Raw genomic sequence first — 20,485 nt, 5'->3', positions numbered from 1 at the left:
ATAGCGATTACAATCTTTATCTCCCAAAAAATTACGAATTTTTAGATTTCCAAGTTGACAGGTCTGGGATAGTCGTTGTCGTAAGTCTCTGAAATGGGAAACGCCAAATAACAACAAATGATGTTGTGTTGATTGGGTGTTCATCGTCCGGAGACAAACCGTTACACCGAAATTTACTTAAGGTTGTATTGAACCAATGCTGGATGAATTATGTGTCTATGTGTGCGTTTGCGTGTGTGTGTGTGTGTGAGTGTATGAGAGAGAGAGACACACACACACACAGAGAGAGAGAGAGAGAGAGAGAGAGAGAGAGAGAGAGAGAGAGAGAGAGAGAGAGAGAGGGAGAAGTAAAGGGAAAGCAAGCGAGATAGAGAGAGATTTCCAAGTTGGCAGGTCTTGGATAGTCGTCGTAAGTCTCTGAAATGGGAAACGCAAATAACAAATGATGTTGTGTTGATTGTGTGGTCATCGTCAGGAGACAAACCGTTACACAGGAATCTACTGAAGGTTGTTTTGAGCCAGTGCTGGATAAATGTGTGTGCTTGTGTGTGTGTGTGTGTGTGTGTGTGACAGAGAGAGAGACACACAGAGAGAGAGAGGGAGAGAGAGAGAGAGAGAGAGAGAGATAAAGAGAGATTTCCACGTTGACAGGTCTGGGATAGTCGTCGTAAGTCTCTGAAATGGGAAACGCAAAATAATAACAAATGATGATGTGTTTATTGGGTGGTCATCTTCCGGAGACAAACCCTTACACAGAAATTTACTTAAGGTTGTATTGAACCAATGCTGGATAAAGTATGTGTCTATGTGTGTGTGTGTGTGTATGTGTGTGTGTATATGTGTGTGAGTATGTGAGAGAGAGAGACAGACAGACACACACACACACACACACAGAGAGAGAGAGAGAGAGAGAGAGAGAGAGAGAGAGAGAGAGAGAGATAAAGAGAGATTTCCAAGTTGGCAGGTCTGGGATAGTCGTTGACGTAAGTCTTTGAAATGGGAAATGCCAAATAACAACATACGATGATGTGTCGATTGGGTGGTCATCGTCCGGAGACAAACCGTTACACAGGAATCTACTGAAGGTTGTATTGAGTCAGTGCTGGATAAAGTGGGTGTGTGTGTGTGTGTGTGTGTTTGTGTGTGTGTGTGTTTGTGTGTGTGTGTGTGAGAGAGAGAGAAGGTGAGCGGGAGAGGGAGGGAAAGAGAGAGACAGAGAGAGGTGGAGAGAGAGAAGGAGAGAAAAAGAGAGAAAGCGAGCGAGATAGAGAGAGAGAGAGAGAGAGAGAGAGAAAGAAAGAAAAGAAGAGAGAGAGAACGAGAGAGATAAAGAAGGAGGGAGAGAGAAAGAGAGAGATTTAGAGAGAGAGAGAGAGAGTGAGAGAGAGAGAAATAGAGAGAAAGCGAGCGATATAGAGAGGGTAAGACAGAAAGAGAGAGAGTGAGAGAAAGGGAGAGAGAGAGAGAGAGAGAGAGAGAGGAGAGAGAGAGAGATATAGAGAGGGAGATAGCAACTTACCACAAGCTGCTTGTCGTGCATTAGAGGTGCTCTATGGTTTTGTGGTATGACACTCGCCTTCGGATCGAAAGGTCCTGGGTTCGAGTCTCGCTCTGGATGACGCATAGTTGAGTTCTTGGGAAATACTCTTTATTCACATTCTCTCACCGTACTCAGGTGTTAAATGAGTACATGGCTATTAACAGGGTCGTGTCTGTCGGAAACGAATATAATATGGTTTAATTACTAACAACCGTCATGTCTCATCCGATATCTTAATTAAGATTTGCTGTTGGCTAGGGACCTCTTGTAAAAAATATAATTTTGAGCTTTATATAGCGCAATATCCACTAAATGTGCTCAAAGCGCTTTACAAGGGTTTGTAAAGCGTCAAACCACAAGACCACAGAGTGCACCGTCCTCTAAACATGTTCTATTGTGTATGGGATTTTTTAAATATTATGACTTACTTATTTACTTTTCCTCTTGGCAGTGGCGTGGCATGATTACAGTATAAGGTGGTGCCAGAATCAGAAGAAAATGACTAAAACATGCTATATTTGTAAATATAAAAGAAAGAAAAAATTTTTTAAAGACGTACTCAAAAAAGTAAGAGGCGGTATTTACCATTTCTCAGTTTTATTATTTTATAAATGCTGTAATCCATTTTTAAAAGATGGATGCGGTGCCAGGCACCAAATCAACCAATATAGCCACGCCCCTGCCTCTTGGTTCCTTGGTGGAACATAAGGAGTTTGGGAAACGGTGGCGTATGCTTGATACATCTTTCTGCCGTCCTCTCAAAACACACGAATAAAATATTTTTGACCAGAAACTCGTCCTTCAAATGCCGATCGATTAAAATTCCCCCTCATCTTGGCAAAATCTCTCAAAGCTGGGAGTCATCCGCAAGTCCTCTTTCAACGTCGGTCATGCCAGAATCTCATTCACGCTTGAATTCAGTGAGGCAATGTATGTAAAGTGCTTTACCCAACGACAAAACGCCAGGACCCGGGTTTAGCTATCATTGTCACCCGTCCGATGATTAACCACATTAGACATCGCTTGGTATAAGACGAGAGATGTGTGTCTGTTGTAATGTTACGTAGATGGTTGGTAAATGGTATAATCTAGTGGATCAAAAAAACGGGGGGGGGGGGGGGGGTAGTAATGGGGGGGGGGGGGGTCGGTCGGTATAGAAAGGGGGGGGGGGGGGGTAGCAATTTGACCAACGAAGACGGAGGGGGGTTCCATTTGATACATTAGAGTATTATTAATCAATGAAAAATACCTGGCAATTCCGGCTAGCATCTTCCATACTAAAGGCAATAATAAATGTATCATGCTGTATACAGAGAAGAGGAAGAAACGGTGGTTTGGGGGGGGGGGGGGGGGGGGGGGGGTAGATATGAAACATGAGAACAAATAATTGGATATACAGAGGCACGAATGCTCAGCCAGCCAGACAGACAGACAGACAAACAGAGAGATATGCTAGTTGAGCTGAAGGGGGGGGGGGGGGGGGGGGGCCGTGGATTCATTTATGGACAGGCGAACTTCAAAAGATGTACAAAGGGAGACTACTGCATAAATATAAAAGTGTAGCGGTATAACATTGTACGAAGAAGCGATATGATGATCGATAAATCGTTATGTAATTGATTTTGTACTCAACGCCCTTTCTAGAAGAAAGAAAAAGACATGCACATCAAGGAACTCAGAGAGAGAGAGAGAGAGAGAGAGAGAGAGAGAGAGAGAGAGAGAGAGAGAGAGAGAGAGAGAGAGAGAGAGAGAGAGAGAGAGAGAGAGAGAGAGAGAGAGAGAGAGAGAGAGAGAGAGAGAGAGAGAGAGAGAGAGAGCGAGAGAGAGGGAGAGGGATTGCCCAGTTGGTAGAGCACTCCCTTCACACATGAATGGGCCAAGATCGATCCCAGGTGAATTCGCATTTTTTTTTTTTTGTTCAAACCCCGCCCCCTTGTTCACCCAGCCAGAGGTTATGTTATCTGAGTTTGTTTCACGTGATCTGGTGGAAAGTACTTTGCAATTGACCAGCGTCCTATCCAAAGGATCTGAGACAGCGGCATCTATTGAGCTTTTTTATATAGCGCAATATCCACTAAATGTGCTCAAAGCGCTTTACAAACAGCAACATTTAACATGTAGGACGGGACATGACGCCTGTTAGGCGATATTACAATTTTTCGGACAAAGACAACGCTGTTAACGGCCAGGTACTCATTTTATACTTGAGTACGGTTAGAGAATGTAAGTAAAGAGTCTTTTCCAAGGACTCAACTCCAGCGAGGCTGGAACCCTTCCAATCCGAAAGCGAGTGTCATACCAATAGACCACATAGTCGCAGAATATAGATCTATAGATATTATCTACAGATAATAAAATGTCCTAGCTCTGAAACAATTAATATTGACCGTGTCCTGCTATTTAAAAAAGTAGTCCTTCAGAGCCATGAGGCTCATGGAGGCGAGGTTTATCCCGGTTTCTACAGTGTGAAACGGACAATTAGCAATTGCTTGCTATCCTTTGGAAAAATCTCGACTGCACCCGGTATCGATCTTAGTCCCTTTGCGTGTGAAGCGACAGCTCTACCAACTGAGCTATCGGAACTCCCTGCTATAGACTAGCGTCCTATCCAAAGGATACCAGACTTGCTAAGGAAATTCTAATCCAGTTTTGAACTTAAGTTCTGACTGACAATTTCCACTGACTTGTATTGCAATTCTTCAATTCAAATGTCTTTCGTTAGAATAAGTTACAAACGTTAGTGAGTAATATTGGTGGAAGTATGTGTGTAAATGTATGTTTGTGTATGAATGTAAATGTATCTCTGATTGAGTTTGTGTGCATGTGAATGTGTTTGTTTCTTCATATGTATTCTCAAAATTGTCAAAAAAGGAATGTTTGAATGACAATTAATATTGAAATGCGCCGCTGAGCACTTATGTGGACATTGAGCGCTTATAAATAACATTATCATCATCATCATCATCATCATCATCATCATCATCATCATCATCATCATCACCATTATTATTATTATTATTATTATTATTATTATTATTATTATTATTATTATTATTATTATTATTATTATTATTATTATTATTATTATTATTATTATTATTAAGCGTATTCCATTGTTGCTCATTCTTGCCCAAAGATTGAAAGCAAAACTTATCCTTTCTATTCCTATCGGTCCATCTGCCCAATTGAACGAGCATTGCTGAGGTTTTTGTATCGGGACTCTTGCTGGGTCTCCGTGCTATTGAAAGTGTCACGGTCTTCATTACTCTGAATGTCATCCGATACTGTACCCGAAATGAGATGATTGGTAGAACAATTAGACTTTGTATGGACGATCGCGGAGGAGGAATGTTTTTTATAAAAAATTTTTTGTTGCTTTTAAGAGTTTATAAATAAATAATAATAAAATAATAAATAAAGTCCCTTTATTCATCCCCATGGAGAAATTTGTCTTTAGGGTTTATTCCAAATAAAGACTGGAATAATCCAGGCGTCAGCCGCAGTGCAGAGCCGTAAAGTGAGCTAAGGCGAGGTTGACTTGCTCACGGCGGGAAGTCGAACTCTTTTGTGCTTCGTACCCTTTTGGGCCATGTAAAACATATCATCTCTCAAAACTCTAACTATACATTTGACTGTTTCCCTCCCAGACGGAGGTACTCGGCCAGGGCCAGAACAAAGCCAAGTAATCTCATCCCAAGACAAAGATGAAAGCATGTTGGAAAACAGATATAGGAGGATAGAAGACACAGTAACTGCCTCCCTGCCCACTATGGGAGGTCAGAAACCCCACCAAGTATACTGGGATAGAAGACACAGTAAGTGGCTCCCTGTCCACTATGGGAGGTCAGGAACCCCACCAAGTATACTGGGATAGAAGACACAGTAAGTGCCTCCCTGCCCACTATGGGAGGTCAGAAACCCCATCCAGATGTAATATCGTTATGACAAGATAGGTGACATATATCACTTTACTGGTCAATGACGTCCCTTTTTTTAGCATCTGGTTCGCCCCAATGTAATACCGTTGTGACAAGATAGGCCACAAATAAAAAAACGCATCGTAACGTTTATATTTATTTGAAGATTTTATTTCAAAAAATAAGAATTGAATACAATTTGAAATGTCTACCATTTTGAAATCCAAACCAATAAAAGAGATGGGTGCTGACATAAAATATTTACATGTATATTCTCGTATCATGCCAAACAATAATGATACTGGTCTCTGAGAAAAAAAAAAAAAAATAACACGTGTTTAAAATTTTGGCCAGAAAACTCGTCATTCAAATATCGATCGATTAAAATGACCCTCATCTTGGCAGGTCGAGTTTGCTGGCCAAAATTTTAAATATTTTGAATTTTTTTTTCAGAGTGCGGAAGAATAGTGGGACCCGCTTTGAAATGTAAACAGGCACAGTTTTACTGTATTAGTGATGTAGTCACTGATGTTTTGGTTAAATTTTGGGGGGTTTTACGGAACTAGCGACACTTGTATGTCATTTCAGCCTTAGTATAAAACAAGATGGCAGGAGGAAAAAAATTACAGATCTCAAATAAAACGCACCAAAAACAAAATAAATAAATAAAAAACAAAAGAAAAAATTTATTGGATCGGAATAAGCGTGTATGAAAAGTGAGAGACAGAGCAAGAAAGAAAAATACAAGAAAAAATAACAAACCATCCCCCAAAATCAGTCTTCCTCGAATGGGGATCGAACCTCAGAATTCCATTTCAAATTTCTAAAATTTTGAAATAAAAAAACAATAAAAAAGAAATCTGTGCTGAAAAAAAACAAAACATGCTTACATGTATTCTCGTATGATTGCCATTAATAATAGTGGTACCCGCTTTAAAGTGTAACGGAGGATGTGCCAAAAGGCAGACCTGCCAACTTGAAAATTTAAAAATTTGTAATTTTTAGAAGAAAAAAAAATAGAAGTCGCTATAATTAACTTTATAGATCAACAATTTACCCTCACAATGATTAAATAATACTAAAAAATCCTTGAAATTATATAGTATGAAATCAACTTTCATTTAAAATAAGTGTCAATGACTTAGATGCTCACGATGCTCTAAAATTGGAGACGAAATTTCGTAATTTACGAATTTTTCGTAGTACTGGGGAGGTCTGTAAAATGTAGTTCTGGTAAGATTCTACACAAAAATACTCTAAAACGACGTTATTTGGAAAAACTAAGGAATATATTTGTATTCATCAGTTCTATGGGCTAAATATTTAAAAATAAAATAAAATAAAAACTGACGTTTTGGCATCAAATTTTTTTAGTATTTATGACTTTTTAAAGTGTCCAAAAACTGTGAACACAGTACCAACTTCGTCCACACTCCACGAAGCCCCGGGTTTGAGAGTTTTTGTTAAAATGTATGCATGATTAATTTCCCTTCAACAGGTAACGCTGAACTCTAGAAAAACTCGTATTTAAAAAGTTGGCCACAAAATGCTTCCTTCAAATATCGATCGATTTAAACGACCTTCCTCCTGACGAAAACTCTCAAACCTGGGACTTTAACGAAGACTTCGCGATGTCCCAAGTTTGAGAGGTTTTTTTTTTGCCAAGATGAGGATCCTTTAAATAGATTGATATTCGAAGGACGAGTTTTCTGGCCAAGTTTTAAATACGTGTTTTTGAGTACGGCAGTGAACAGATTAAACATTATGACATATTAATGGATATATTATAAACACAAACCACCCATAACCGGTGTGCGCTTAGTTGCAGGTCTGATAACCTAATTCCTCATGGGCTCATGGAAAACTAAAAAAAAAACAAACAAAAAAAAAATGACGCAAAATATTGTCCATTACGACAATGATAAACTAGACCCATAAGTGAGTTCGGATGTCAGACCTGCATATATATAACATTGCCAATAACCAATCAGTAAAATTCAAAGAAAAGCAAATGAAAAAGCATGAAATGGCACACTGTAAACTGTAACCTAACTTATCCTTTTGGTTCCTTGGTGGAACATAAGAGACCAAAAAGTAGACTGTGTGAAACCATCAATAACTAAATGTTCTCATTGTCTTCAAAAGGTACTATGTCGGATCGACGTGCACTTATTCGAAGGTCTGATAACCCAATTCTTTATGGACTCATTGTTGTAATGGAAATTCAAAACAAAACAAAAAATGACGCAAAATATTGTCCATTACAACAATATTAAACTATGCCCAATACACGGTTCGGATGTCAGATCTGCATATATGTAGACGTCGGTGTTGGTCTATTTTGGGTAAACGTAAATTGACTTCTGGCACTTTTCTACTCGCTTCATTTCTTGTTGTTATTAACATAAGTGCCTGCTCCACTCACTTTTCTAAATTAATATTTTCCCTTGTGGATTTCATTTTCAGTATCGAGTTCACTCCGACATACATACCGTTTTGAGACGTTGGGTTACAAATGATAGATACGCACGTGTTCGGCAACAGCTCCACAGAGTATATGTGACATAAAGAAGGGCATAATGAATATTTCACTTATTTTGTATTGGTCGACGTTCACTTATTTGCAGGTCTGATAACCCAATTCGTTATGGCTCATTGTTGTAATGTAAATGTCCAAAAAATGATGCAAAATATTGTCCATTTCAACAATGTTAAACTAGGCCCATAAGTGGTTTCGGATGTCAGACCTACATATCTGTAGACGTCGGTATCGGTCTATGCAAATCTTTTTTTTTTTTTTTGGGTAAACGTAAATAGAATATTTTATAATGGCAAGATACTTTGGAAGAATATGATGTACAATTGTATAAAATCTAAAGTGGTTGTGAGATATGCCCTTTTTAATAATAACGATAATAATAATAACAGTTATAATAATAAATAATAAAATATAATGATAGTAGATAATAATAAAATAATAAATAATAATAAATAAATAATAAATAAAAATAAAAATAAAATAATAATAATAATAATAATAATAATAATAATAATAATAATAATAATAATAATAATAATAATAATATATAATAATAATAATAATAATAATAATAAATAATAATAAAATAATAATAATAATAATAATAATAATAATAAATAATAATAATAATAATAATAATAATAATAATAATAATAATAATAATAATAACAACAATAATAATAATAATAAAAATAATAATAACAATGTATGTTGAAATCAAACCAAACACCTATTTACAATGTGTTTAATCAAAAGTTAAAACTACTACTAGTTTTGCGGCTGTCAGTTAATTTATAATTATTAAAGTACGTATATACGATGTGTGTGTGTGTGTGTGTATGTGTGTGTGTGTATGACAAGCATTGGCTCATAGGAGGATGAGATCTCCCTGTCTAATGGAATACAGTGGAATCCTATTAAAGCCAACACCACCGGACGAGACAGAATGGTTATCTTTAAGCAAAGTCACGTTATCCATTATCAATGGAACACGCATGGATGAAGAACAGAAAGCGTGTGACCAACAAGATGTCTTAATTTTAAGCAGATTTTTAATTTAAGAGTGTTGACTTTATGCGGATTTCACCGTAAAGAATAAAATAAATCAAATTGTTAAGAACAGACGCCCACATGAATTAATGCAATCTCGTCTACAAAACCAAAACAAACACTAGATAGCATAAAAGCGAATGTTCTTTACGCAATAAATTAATGTTGAAAATCAATAAAATAACAATGATAATGAAATGCTTATAACAATAATAAAATAAATACATATCACATCAAATAAAAGAATCAAAGTTCTTTTCTCCCCGTGCACATAGATACTTAAAAACCACATTTTAACACCGTTCTTGATTTTAAAAAATTAAGCATAAATTTCACGAAAACAGTGTTTGGAGTAAAAGTTATGTTAAGAAGAAATGAAACAAGTTCTATTATACTAGATATTCACTAGTTTGTTTGTTTTTAAGAGTTTTAGGGTGCTTGCAACACATTTAGGTTATATCAGGGCAAGTGAAAAGGAAGAAAATGGGATAGTAAAATTCTAGAATTACAATTAAAGCACCCAAGAAAAGGAAACACAAAGGAGAGCTGGGAACAAATAGGGATCAGATGTAGAGTCCAAGAGCACACTGTCAATGTACTTAGTTTGAGATCACCTAAATGTCTCACCCAGAAACCAACACAAGATCCCACTAAGGAATACGCTCAAATGCTTACATTATACTAGATATTCACTAGTTGAAAAACCGCAATCTTTGCGGTAAAGTAAAGCCCATTACGGATAGGCAATCATCTATTTTAGTTATTATACTACTGCATTGTGGAAATAACATAGATCGAGACGAATCTGTAAAGCCATTGACGATCGCAATCAAAATAAAGTTTGTAGTAGAGGTGCACAAATGAATCTGGCAACAAAACAGTCAGATGGCGATTCCCGCTGGTAAATGACCTAACATTATGACTGCCGTTTTATTATAGAACACAGTATGTGCTATTTGTTTAACATTGTATATACTGTGGGTCATTTTTAAACAACGGGAGTATGGGTACCATCATTATGCCCTAGCAGATGTTATAAATAATCATTTGAGTCAACGGGAAATAAAATTACCCTTAATTTTAAAAATGTTTGCAGGTTACTCGTATATCAATGTGTAAAAAATAGTCTTACAGTTTTTAGATTTGCCAGATGTTCTGTGCGCATTGGCAAAAATTTAACACGGGCGGTGCAGAATAATCTTGATACCCGATCGTATCTTCTTTTCTTTTTTTTTAAAAGTATAGATTAACTCTCTATTTCAAGAAAATGTAGTTCATCAGGTTTATGTAGAGACAACAGAATTAATATAGTTCAAAAACACACAAAATTGTATCTGTCCACATAGTTGGCTAAATCAAATAAAATTAAGTAAATAAGATATCTCTTTAAAATATTGAGTATTTTTCTCATGTAGGGGGAATTGAGACCCGTCGTGCCAGTAAAAAAAAGAAGAAAATGTGATAGTAAAGTTCTAGAATTACAATTACAGCACCCAAGGAAAAGTAAGACATAGGGGAACTGGGAACAAATAGGGATCAGATGTAGATTCCAAGAGCATCCCACCAATGTACTTAGTTTGAAATCACTTATAAGTCTCATCCGGACACAAGCACAAAATCCAACAAAGAGGAATACACTCAAATGCTTACATTATACATTCAAAATCACAAATATAATAATACATAACAGATAGACGATTTACAGGGAAAAAATATCATCTCCCAAAACAATAACTATGCATTTGACTGTTTCCCTTCCAGCTAGGATCCGGCCAGGTCCAGGACAAAACAAGTAATCTCATTCCAAGACAAAGACAGAAAGCATGTTGGAAAACACATTTAAGGGGATAGAAGACACAGTATGCACCCCCCTGCCAACTATGGGAGGTCAGGAACCCCACCCTGGTTGTACAACGTAAATCGTAACAAAAGCCAATTAAAATGGAAACTACAAAATAATATCACAAAAAGTGCAGATCTATTATTAATATTTCTTTTTTAAAATCAGCAAATATTGTGCAGCATAATAAAAACAACAGTAATCCGGCAAAAAAACAGGAATATCACAACATCACAGATCCTTTTTCAATATAAAAACTATAGAGTGTTAAGGCATCAAAATAAAAACTGTTCAAAGTAGTAGACAAAAAGTAAAATACATGTTTAAATGTGACCAACCGTGTTTTTAAGGTGATACTATTTTAGCCTTATGATCAATATGAAGAAAATCGAGGGACGGATTTTGTAAATGAATATCGGATGCATAGCTGCAAACATATGAATAAAATTCAATACGCCATTGACAAAAAAAAAATAACAAACAACAAAACAAACATTTTTCAATGAGTAAATAATCAAAATATCCATTTAATGCTAAAATGAAAATATTATATTTTCACACTACAAGAATAGATTTGAAATAAATAAAACATCTATCGTCATTCTACGAAAAAAAGTGCAACAATTTTTATTTTTCAGAATATCTTGGTTGTTAAAATAAATATATAACTAAATAAATGGACGGATAATTATAAATTATTATACTATTACATTTGAAAAATATGCTGGACCAAATGTTTAAAAATTCCACACTGAGTGCCTCATTCGTGGACAATAATATAGCCACATGCAGCCTGTTGAGCGTTTTTGGACGGATACAGACAATGTACAGTTTGGGCGAGACCGACCGAGGGGACCTCTCATTTTCAATCCATATATATATGGTATATATATATATATATTCTGGCATTGTGCGGCCATTGTGGTACGAGTATGAGCTCATGGCCTTGATCTTCTGATCAATATAACCCAGATTTATTATCACCTTCATATAATTTAATATAAATAGTTTGCATAAATCAACCACAAGGGCAGAGCAAGAACACAAAGATGATGATGATGGTGATGATGATGATGATGATGATGGTGATGATGATTGATGATGATGATTACGACGTGGACAATGAAAATGATATCTGAATCATTAATGATAGTTTAAATAAAGGTGATCACAATCAATCTGACGTATAAAAATAAAATAAACAACATCAAAATTATTCAAGTAAACCAGAATATATACTTATCTATGACCTTTACACTACAGTCAAGTATGAAATATGGAAAACTAAAACATTGAGGTTGAAGCAGGACTATTCCACCCCTCCCATAGGAAAACCTTATCGTGTCTTAGTAAATACGTAATCCTTGAAAAATGCTTTGAACGCGTTGAATAAAAATTTTATTCAACGATTGCAGAATATTTTCGTACATTTTATTGGTGTGAAATAAGGTGTAAAAGACAGCTGACTGGTAATTTTTAAAAAAATATTTTGGTACGTATGAATATAAATCCAACGCTTTTGTTTTTGGGTCAAATTGTCATTCAAGCAGAAGGAGAAAGATACAAATTATGGTGAATAGAAGTACTTACTAATACCACACCATTTGGTTACAAAATATCTAATAATCTTAATTGGAGAGGTGAAATAAACATATTCTTTCATCTCTTTGTATTTATTAAATTCATTTTATTTTTATCGTGCAATAATACATACTCGCAAACTCGTTGTGTTATTGGGCACGATAAAAATAACTCGTTTAATAAATACAAAGAGCTGAAAGAATCGTACATTACTACATTGACACGTTTAAATAAGATTCATATACCCTGAAAAATGTAAACAGTTGTTGGTCACAGTAATAGTGAGTGAAACAGCGATGAACTTGTGGAAGACATAATTGAACATATTATGTTAAGATTCATTGTTTGATATTTAAAACAGAAATGGATCCTAAAGAGATACAAAAGACATTGAGGTAACAACATAAAACTGGTAAAAGAGTGTTTTAGTTGTTGCTACTGTGAAACATGCTGAGGTATAATATGGTTTATTTGTAAGCCACCATCTCAAACTTTATTATAACAGTGAACTGGACAAGACATGAAAAAGTGATTTTAATATTCAAATGATAAGAACTGAGAGATCTTCATTTTTGGTACTTAAAGAAACTAACTCTGATATTTCCCAACGACGAAAAAGTCCAAAACATATAAACTTATATCAGTAATAAACAAAAATGAATATAACAGCTTAAAAAAACAACCAAAAAAAAAATACCAAACACGAAACATTTCGGGCTCAAAACCCTTCTTCAGCCAACAACAAAAAACAATAAAGACATAAATACATTACTAAATTCTGGAATTTAGTAATGAATTTATGTCTTTATTGTTTTTTGTTGTTGACTGAAGAAGGGTTTTGGGCCCGAAATGTTCCGTGTTTGGTATTTTGTTCTTTATTGAAGCTGTTATATTCATTTTTTGTTATTACTTTTTACAGTTTACAGCTTCTAGCAGCTTAATATCACTTAAACTTAGATCAGGTATTTTTGTCGGTAAATTCTATTTTCAGGATCTAAGTCATCACTACAAAATACTGGTTTGAGAAGGTGGGTCACATTTATTGTATTTTGGTATGACTTATGAATGTAGCCAGACGATTGGTAGAGAGTGCTGGGGGCTGTCTGAAGCCTGGGATTGTGAAAAATACTAATGAAAGAAAAGGTGAAAATGGAAAGGTTTCGGATAGGAAACGGTACAGACAAGTCCCATTCAAAGCCTTTCCATTTTCACCTTTTTGACTGTATAATTTAGCCAGAGGATTGAAATTTTCAAAAAAAGTAGTTCCATTGAACGATATGAACTACTCTTTGAATAAGACGCTAGTATATTATTGCAAAAATCAGATCTAACGCACAACTCTTCAATATGGACAGAGGGTCCAGATGAAAAAGTGTTTCAGTTATGGCTGCTATTGATAGTTCATCTTTAGCTTATTAATTGAGTGCTCTATCAACTGAGCAATTTGAAACCCGTGAGAGTTAAAAAGCCATGGTTAACATTCAACAAACACAATTTCAAACAATAGATCTATTGAATCATACACATTCGACTGCTATAACTTTTCTTACTGGAAGCAGAAGAAGAACTTTCAGCCCTGGGTGTGGGCAGTTCTGAGGCAGAATCATCCCCTCTGTAAGTCCGAGGGGTTCTTGGTGTGTATTCATCCTCGAAACTTTGCTTTTCCGATAAAACCTTTTCTAACTTTTGTTGAAGTTCTCCAACAACTCTATGCCTGTCCTCCAAAAGACAGTTCTGAGCATCTATTTCATTTCTCATTCGTTCCACTTCAAGTAACAACATCTTCTCTCTATCTTTTGCATGTCTTTTGGACTCGTGTTTCAGATTCTCCTGCTGATTTTCCCTCTCCTGCTCCAAAAGTCTAATTCGGGCCTCAGCCTCTTTTTTCTCTTGTTTGACTCTTTCCAATTCAAACAATAACGACTCTTCTCTTCTTTTGACAGTTACATCAGATATGAACCCTCTGCTGGCAATTTGTTCCCTCAGATATAGAGGTTGCCCACGACCTTTCCCCTTACCTTTCTGTCTAATTCCCTGGCTCGACCCACAGCCTCTTGGATTTGCTGATCTTTGCCTTTCAGAAGGAACTGACCCATTCTTTTTGGTTGTTTTATCAACTTTAGCTATTTCCCCTGAGCTGCTGTCAGACATCTCAGCTCGGAGATTATGACTGTCTGCATTACTCTCTGAGCTATTCATCGAATCAAATCTAGTTCTGGGCTGGGATAGATACACAGGATTTCTGGGACTGCATTTATCTCCACTGACAAAGGTTTGAGAAGCTGTAAGAACAGGATGACTTAAATCTGTTTTCACTGGAGTCATGGATCTGTTCACCTGAATACTCGACATGGATGAGTCGATTCGATCTGCCATCCTTTCTTGATCAGACTGACCACTCGTATCATCAGCTTCATTCCCATCATTCAAATTAATCGTACTCTGAGCCAACTCCTCTTTGAGCCAAGTTGGGATACTGCTTTGGGTGTCCATTTCGGAAGTCTCAGAAGAGCAGGAATGGTCTTCTTTACTGCCTTTAGCAGTTGATGCAACTCCTTGAGAGCCACTAGCTTGGTTTGTACTTTCAGCACTGATGGACTGATTCGACTTGTGACGGACTACTTTTTTCTTAAAGGTGCGTCTTCTAGGAGGTGGAGCAGTTGTATCCACTTGGATAAAAAGATTTTCTCCATGACAGTAAATGTTTCCAAGAATCATTTTTTCATGACTCTGCACCACTTTAATTTTGATCAGTTCTGTTGGATTGAAAATTATGACACAATCATCCCGAATAGGATCCTTTTCTTTATCTTTATCTTTTGAATTCTCCTGACTACTACTACCAGCACTGCAAGTTCTTTTTGGCACACTACTCAAAGGTCTAAATCCCTGCTTTTCCTTTTCAGGTGATGACAAAACCTGTGCTGATTCATTACCAGTATCTCTTTCATTGAGTTTTTGAGAAATGGAGCTGTTGTCTTTTAAATTTTTATCACCGTTTGTACTGCCGTTGGAATATGAGAGATGAGTATTGACGCATTCCACCTGGTTTGCCTCTGTATGTAAAGACCATTTCATGATCGTCCCACTGTCATTAGCACTGGATTGACTTGTTGTGTCCTCGTAACGTGATGTAAATGGCATGGTATACTTCAAACCCCAGTAAAACAACTCATGATCTTTAGTGCTGGCAATTGTATAATGTTCTCCGCATTGTACATGATTGATAACTTTGTCCTCCAGTGCTTTCACTTCTACTGGAGCGCTTGACGATTTTGTATTCTGAGTTCCCAATTGCCCCTCTGTGTTTTTTCCAAAAGTGATGATATGCCCGGGTTCAACAATGACAGCTGTGTGGTTTGACCCCATTGAGATGGACATCACACGATGTCGGGCCAAAGCCCTGACAGGTGTTGGAACATTGCGTCCATCAACTTCAGTTTTTGTGAATATGTTTTTCATTGCCATAAGAAATCCCTGTCGGTTATTCAAACCAAGTTTATTATATTCATTATTCCCACATGCAAAAACACTTCCAACGTCCGTCAACAGCATTGTCCCATCATTTCCACACTGCACGTCTGTGAAAATGACAGGCTCAGAGATTTGAACTTCTACAGGTACACACTGATTCTCTTCAGTTCCCAGACCCAGTTGTCCATGGCTGTTATCACCCCATGCTAAAACAACACCATTTCTCCCGAGGACTGTGACATGAGCCATTCCACATGCCATAGCCACGACGTCAACACTGAGCAACGATTCAATCAGTCTTGGACGTGTAATTGAACTCCAGTCTCCATGACCGAGACTTCCAGTACGCCCATCTCCACATGTAAGGACCAAGCCGTTATCACTTCCAAACACACTAAAACCACTTCCACAACACACTAATGTTACAGATTTTCCTTTCAATGCTTCAATCAACACAGGTGTGTATCTGTCTTTTGTATCCCCATGACCAAGTTGTCCATGATACCCAAGACCCCAGGAAAACACTTGTCTTTCCACAGTGGTGACAACGACATGATCTGGCCCGACTGACATATTTTTCACTTTCATTCTTGCAGGTAAATCATTAATGCAAGTGAGAATCGTTGTAGAAGACTCCAAATAATAAATTACTGACCGCAACTTGCCTTTTCCATCAAGCTTCTCAGATACATTTGTGTCATCTTCTTGGTCAGATCCTGTGAATCTGTTCATCAATTCTGGAATCAGTTGATACATTATTGTATTAGCCTCAGGTCTTTTTGTAGGATCTTTCCGCAGCATATATTCCACCAAGTCCTTGAAGCCGTCGCTATAATGACCTTTCACTGGTGCAAACTGACCTCTCATGATCTTATTTACTAAAGCAGGAAGATTTGATCCTTCAAATGTTTTTTGGAGACATGCCATTTCGTAGAGAATACAGCCCAGTGCCCAAATGTCAGATTTAAAACTATATTCCTTCCCCTCGCACATTTCCGGACTTATGTAGTAAGGAGTTCCTAGAACAGTTTGAGCACCTTTGTTGGCAGACCCCATAATTTTTGAAATTCCAAAATCACCAATTTTTATAACCCCTTCCTTTGTAAGAAAGATGTTATCTGTCTTGAGGTCACGATGAAGTGTATTGTGGGAATGAACATGCCTAATTGCTGCAACAATCTGCTGAAACATGGTCAAAATATCTTTCTCTTCTAATGGGTGATCTTGCTTGGAAAGAAATTGAGCTAATGTTCCATTATCTGCATATTCCATTTCTATCATGAGAACTCCATCTTCTTCAAAACTGTCATAGTAGCTAATGATATTAGGGTGGTCCAGCATGGCAAGAACACTCACTTCATTTAAAGCCATCTGACGCTCCGAGGCATTTAAATCATGCATATTGATTTCTTTGAGTATCACAAGAGATTCATCATCTTTCTTTTTATACAATACAGCGGCTCCATACGCTCCTTTCCCAACTGTCCTGATTTTTTCAAAACCAGCAAGACTTTGTTGATGACGACCACTCCAATTTCTAAGTTTTTCAAGCCTAAAATAGGCTTCACCAATGCTAAACTTTGAACCCTCTTCAGGTTTGCTTTGGCAGTTACTGTATCCCGTTATGTCTGTCCAAATACCTACAGAAACGCCAGTCAAACTATGAAGCTCTGTAATCAATGGAGGGACCGTGCCAGAACATTGTAATCCGTACCAGGCAAGAAAATCTATTCTGCTGGATGAATTTGCCACGGTGAAGTAATTTTGTACTAAGCGAAAGAAAAACTCCTGCATGGTTTTATCCAACCCACCTTCCTTGTTGATCATTTTTTCCTCCTTTGCCATAAGTTGAAGCGCTGATCCTGTACAACTAAGAATAAAAGCAGCACCAGAAATTTTTCTTCCACAAAGACCCTGGGATATCTGAGCTGATAAGTCATCCAGGTTATGAGAGTCAAAATTGAAGAGAACAAAAATAACTGATGGTAGTAAAGCATGACGGATGGATGATGTGTTTCTTACTTTGCTGGAAACAACCATAAGTCTTAGATCAACTTCATCATGAGTTGAATGCTGATAAGAGTGGGATCGCTGTATTCCCTTATTATTGTCTCCTTCTGCTGTCAAGGTATGGGAATGGGTTCTCCTGTGCTGTTTCTCAACGTTATCATTTTTCCTAGGTGGTTTGGCCTCAACACAGTCACTACGGATATTTTGAAGTGACTTGCTAACATGTTTGGGTGAATGAATTGGGGAATTGTTGATCAAAGATTGATCGTCCCCAATATTGACATCTGAGCTCATTTTGCCTCGGTTTTTATCTACATTATGATTTCCATCCAAAACACAATTCTGTGGTTAGCAATCTCGATCATTGTGAAGTGGCATCACCTAAAATAAAAGAAAAAAAAGTGACTGCGTGAGAATCTAGACAACATTTATGAGAAGGGAAAACTGTGACAGAATATATCTGTTTAAAATTTGCTCTCTCTCTCTCTCTCTCTCTCTCTCTCTCTCTCTCTCTCTCTCTCTCTCTCTCTCTCTCTCTCTCTCTCTCTCTCTCTCTTATCCAAATAATAATAATGATGATAATAATAATAATAATAATAATAATAATAATAATAATAACAATAATAATAATAATAATAATAATAATAATAATAATAATAATAATAATAATAATAATAAGAAGAAGAAGAAGAAGAAGAAGAAGAAGAAGAAGAAGAAGAAGAAGAAGAAGAAGAAGAAGAAGAAGAAGAAGAAGAAGAAGAAGAAGAAGAAAGAAGAATACAATGAAATCTCACAATAACTTTCCCCAAATCAGCTGTATTGTTAACATCACTTATCCCTAACTGAATGGCTACAATAGATTGTACTTGTATATACTTTATATAAATTCATAATACAACTAACTCCTCATACCAACACTTGTCATAGTCCAAAACGCTGTTATGAAACAAAACTTTTGCTGCAAATAAACTTTCTGCAAAGCAAATACAATATAATAAACAATTTATTAACATAAGCAGTTACATGTATGAAAAAAACAATAGTCGAGGTGGATTTTCAAAAAAGAAAATAAAGAAAACTCATGAGACAAGTTATCATAACTGGGAGATTTGGACTTGTAAGAAACTGTAAGTCTCCTTAGGAACGAATTCCAGATGGCAGTTGTGTGTCGTGTGTAAATTTGAAACCATGGTGATTCATACCATTCAAGCAAGTCGTCATATACATTACTATATAAAAACTTGTCACATTTTTTCTAGAAAATGCATTTTATTAAACCTGATGAATTAATGAAGATTATGAATTTTCTATGTGCTTGAAACCTAATTTCTAATCAATAGTGATTGACATTTGACGATCGCATCACTGGCAGCTAGGCCAAGGCCTGAGCAGAGTAATCATCACTATGTTGGCAACAGAGAGAGACACGATGATGATGGTGATGATGACGACAACTACAGTGTATACCTTATCCTGGTCAACAAATAATATGAGGGCCGGATACTTGTAAATATAAAAAGAGCAAGCATTCAATACGATTAGCTTTATTGTCCATCAGCGAAGCTATGCGTATGAGAAACAATAACATCTTTGGTACCTATCAATCTCATAAGAAGCTTCATTGTTGTTTGTGGCATGCAATTACCTTTAATTTTCAATAACTTAGCAGTGGTAGTCTGCGCGGATCATCAGGGGATGGAAAGGGGAGTGAAAGATATGTTATTTATTTGCCACAACAACAACAAACTCTGCAGACTTTTGAGATAAAAACATATTGATGTATCAAAGGAAACTGTTAAACTTTTTTCTCCTCAGATATCTTTTGTCAGGCGTTTATTTTTCAATATGTCAATAGATTGTAGTAGCATTTTAAAATATCTAGAATAAACCTTGATAGATAAGTGAAATTTTAAAATTTCCTAACTAATATGACCATTGTTTTGGTTCTCCTCCATCTTTTTGTTTTTGAAGTATTGAAAGGTAGTGCAAAGCAGTCTTAGATTGTTTTTTTTTCTATTAGAGTTAGCTCGAGGTAGGAGGATTATTTTTTCCTATTAGGGTTACTTATAGTTAGGTCCTTATTAAAAAAAAAAAAAGTAACGGTCCTAGTGTGTTTGTTTTTTCTTTTTTTTTTCTTTTAGGGTTAGTTAAAGGTACAAGTACTAGGTTAGTTGAAGGAATATTTGAGTTGTTTCCATTAGCACGAGGAGCTTACGGAAGGCCTCTCGTAACTAAAACGGTGGTTTTGACAATTTTGTCTGCTGCGTCTGGACTGGAATCGTCGCATAATATTCTTCAGTCTTCAATTAACATTTTTTAATCAAAATTGTTGTCACAAGACGGTCCACAGAGAAAAATATCCGTTTATAGAAAGAAAAGCTTAAGTTAGCAGATCAAACTCACATGAACAGAAGCGCATTCGAAGTCAGTAATTTCTCAAGCATTGGCTTGTTTATTATTCTTATCGAAAATCCGCCATGTTGTTTACATCAGGCGTTGTTCGGCAATATACCTACACTCATTTATATAATCAC

The 20,485-nt window shown here is 36.4% G+C and overlaps 1 protein-coding gene across 1 annotated transcript; it reads right to left on the bottom strand.

Moving 5' to 3' along the window:
• Positions 1 to 13,839: 13,839 nt before the first annotated feature.
• Positions 13,840 to 20,456, bottom strand: LOC144965078 (uncharacterized). The gene is made up of 2 exons (XM_078899992.1): positions 20,355 to 20,456; positions 13,840 to 18,332 (listed from the first exon to the last, which is right to left on the bottom strand). Exon 2 carries the CDS (start codon positions 18,243 to 18,245, stop codon positions 13,977 to 13,979), a length of 4,269 nt encoding a protein of 1,422 aa, XP_078756118.1. The 5' UTR covers positions 18,246 to 18,332; positions 20,355 to 20,456; the 3' UTR covers positions 13,840 to 13,976.
• Positions 20,457 to 20,485: the final 29 nt, after the last annotated feature.

The sequence above is a fragment of the Berghia stephanieae genome, chromosome 2 (genome assembly GCF_034508935.2).
Source record: "Berghia stephanieae isolate SIO BIC M18660-M18661 chromosome 2, UCSD_Bste_1.3, whole genome shotgun sequence".
NCBI classification, from domain to species: Eukaryota; Metazoa; Mollusca; class Gastropoda; order Nudibranchia; family Aeolidiidae; genus Berghia; species Berghia stephanieae.
This window is presented reverse-complemented; position numbering and strand designations above follow the sequence as displayed.

Bases quoted from the DNA above. Each gene is read 5' to 3' on its own strand.
- LOC144965078 (XM_078899992.1), bottom strand. From the start codon at position 18,245: ATGAGCTCAGATGTCAATATTGGGGACGATCAATCTTTGATCAACAAT.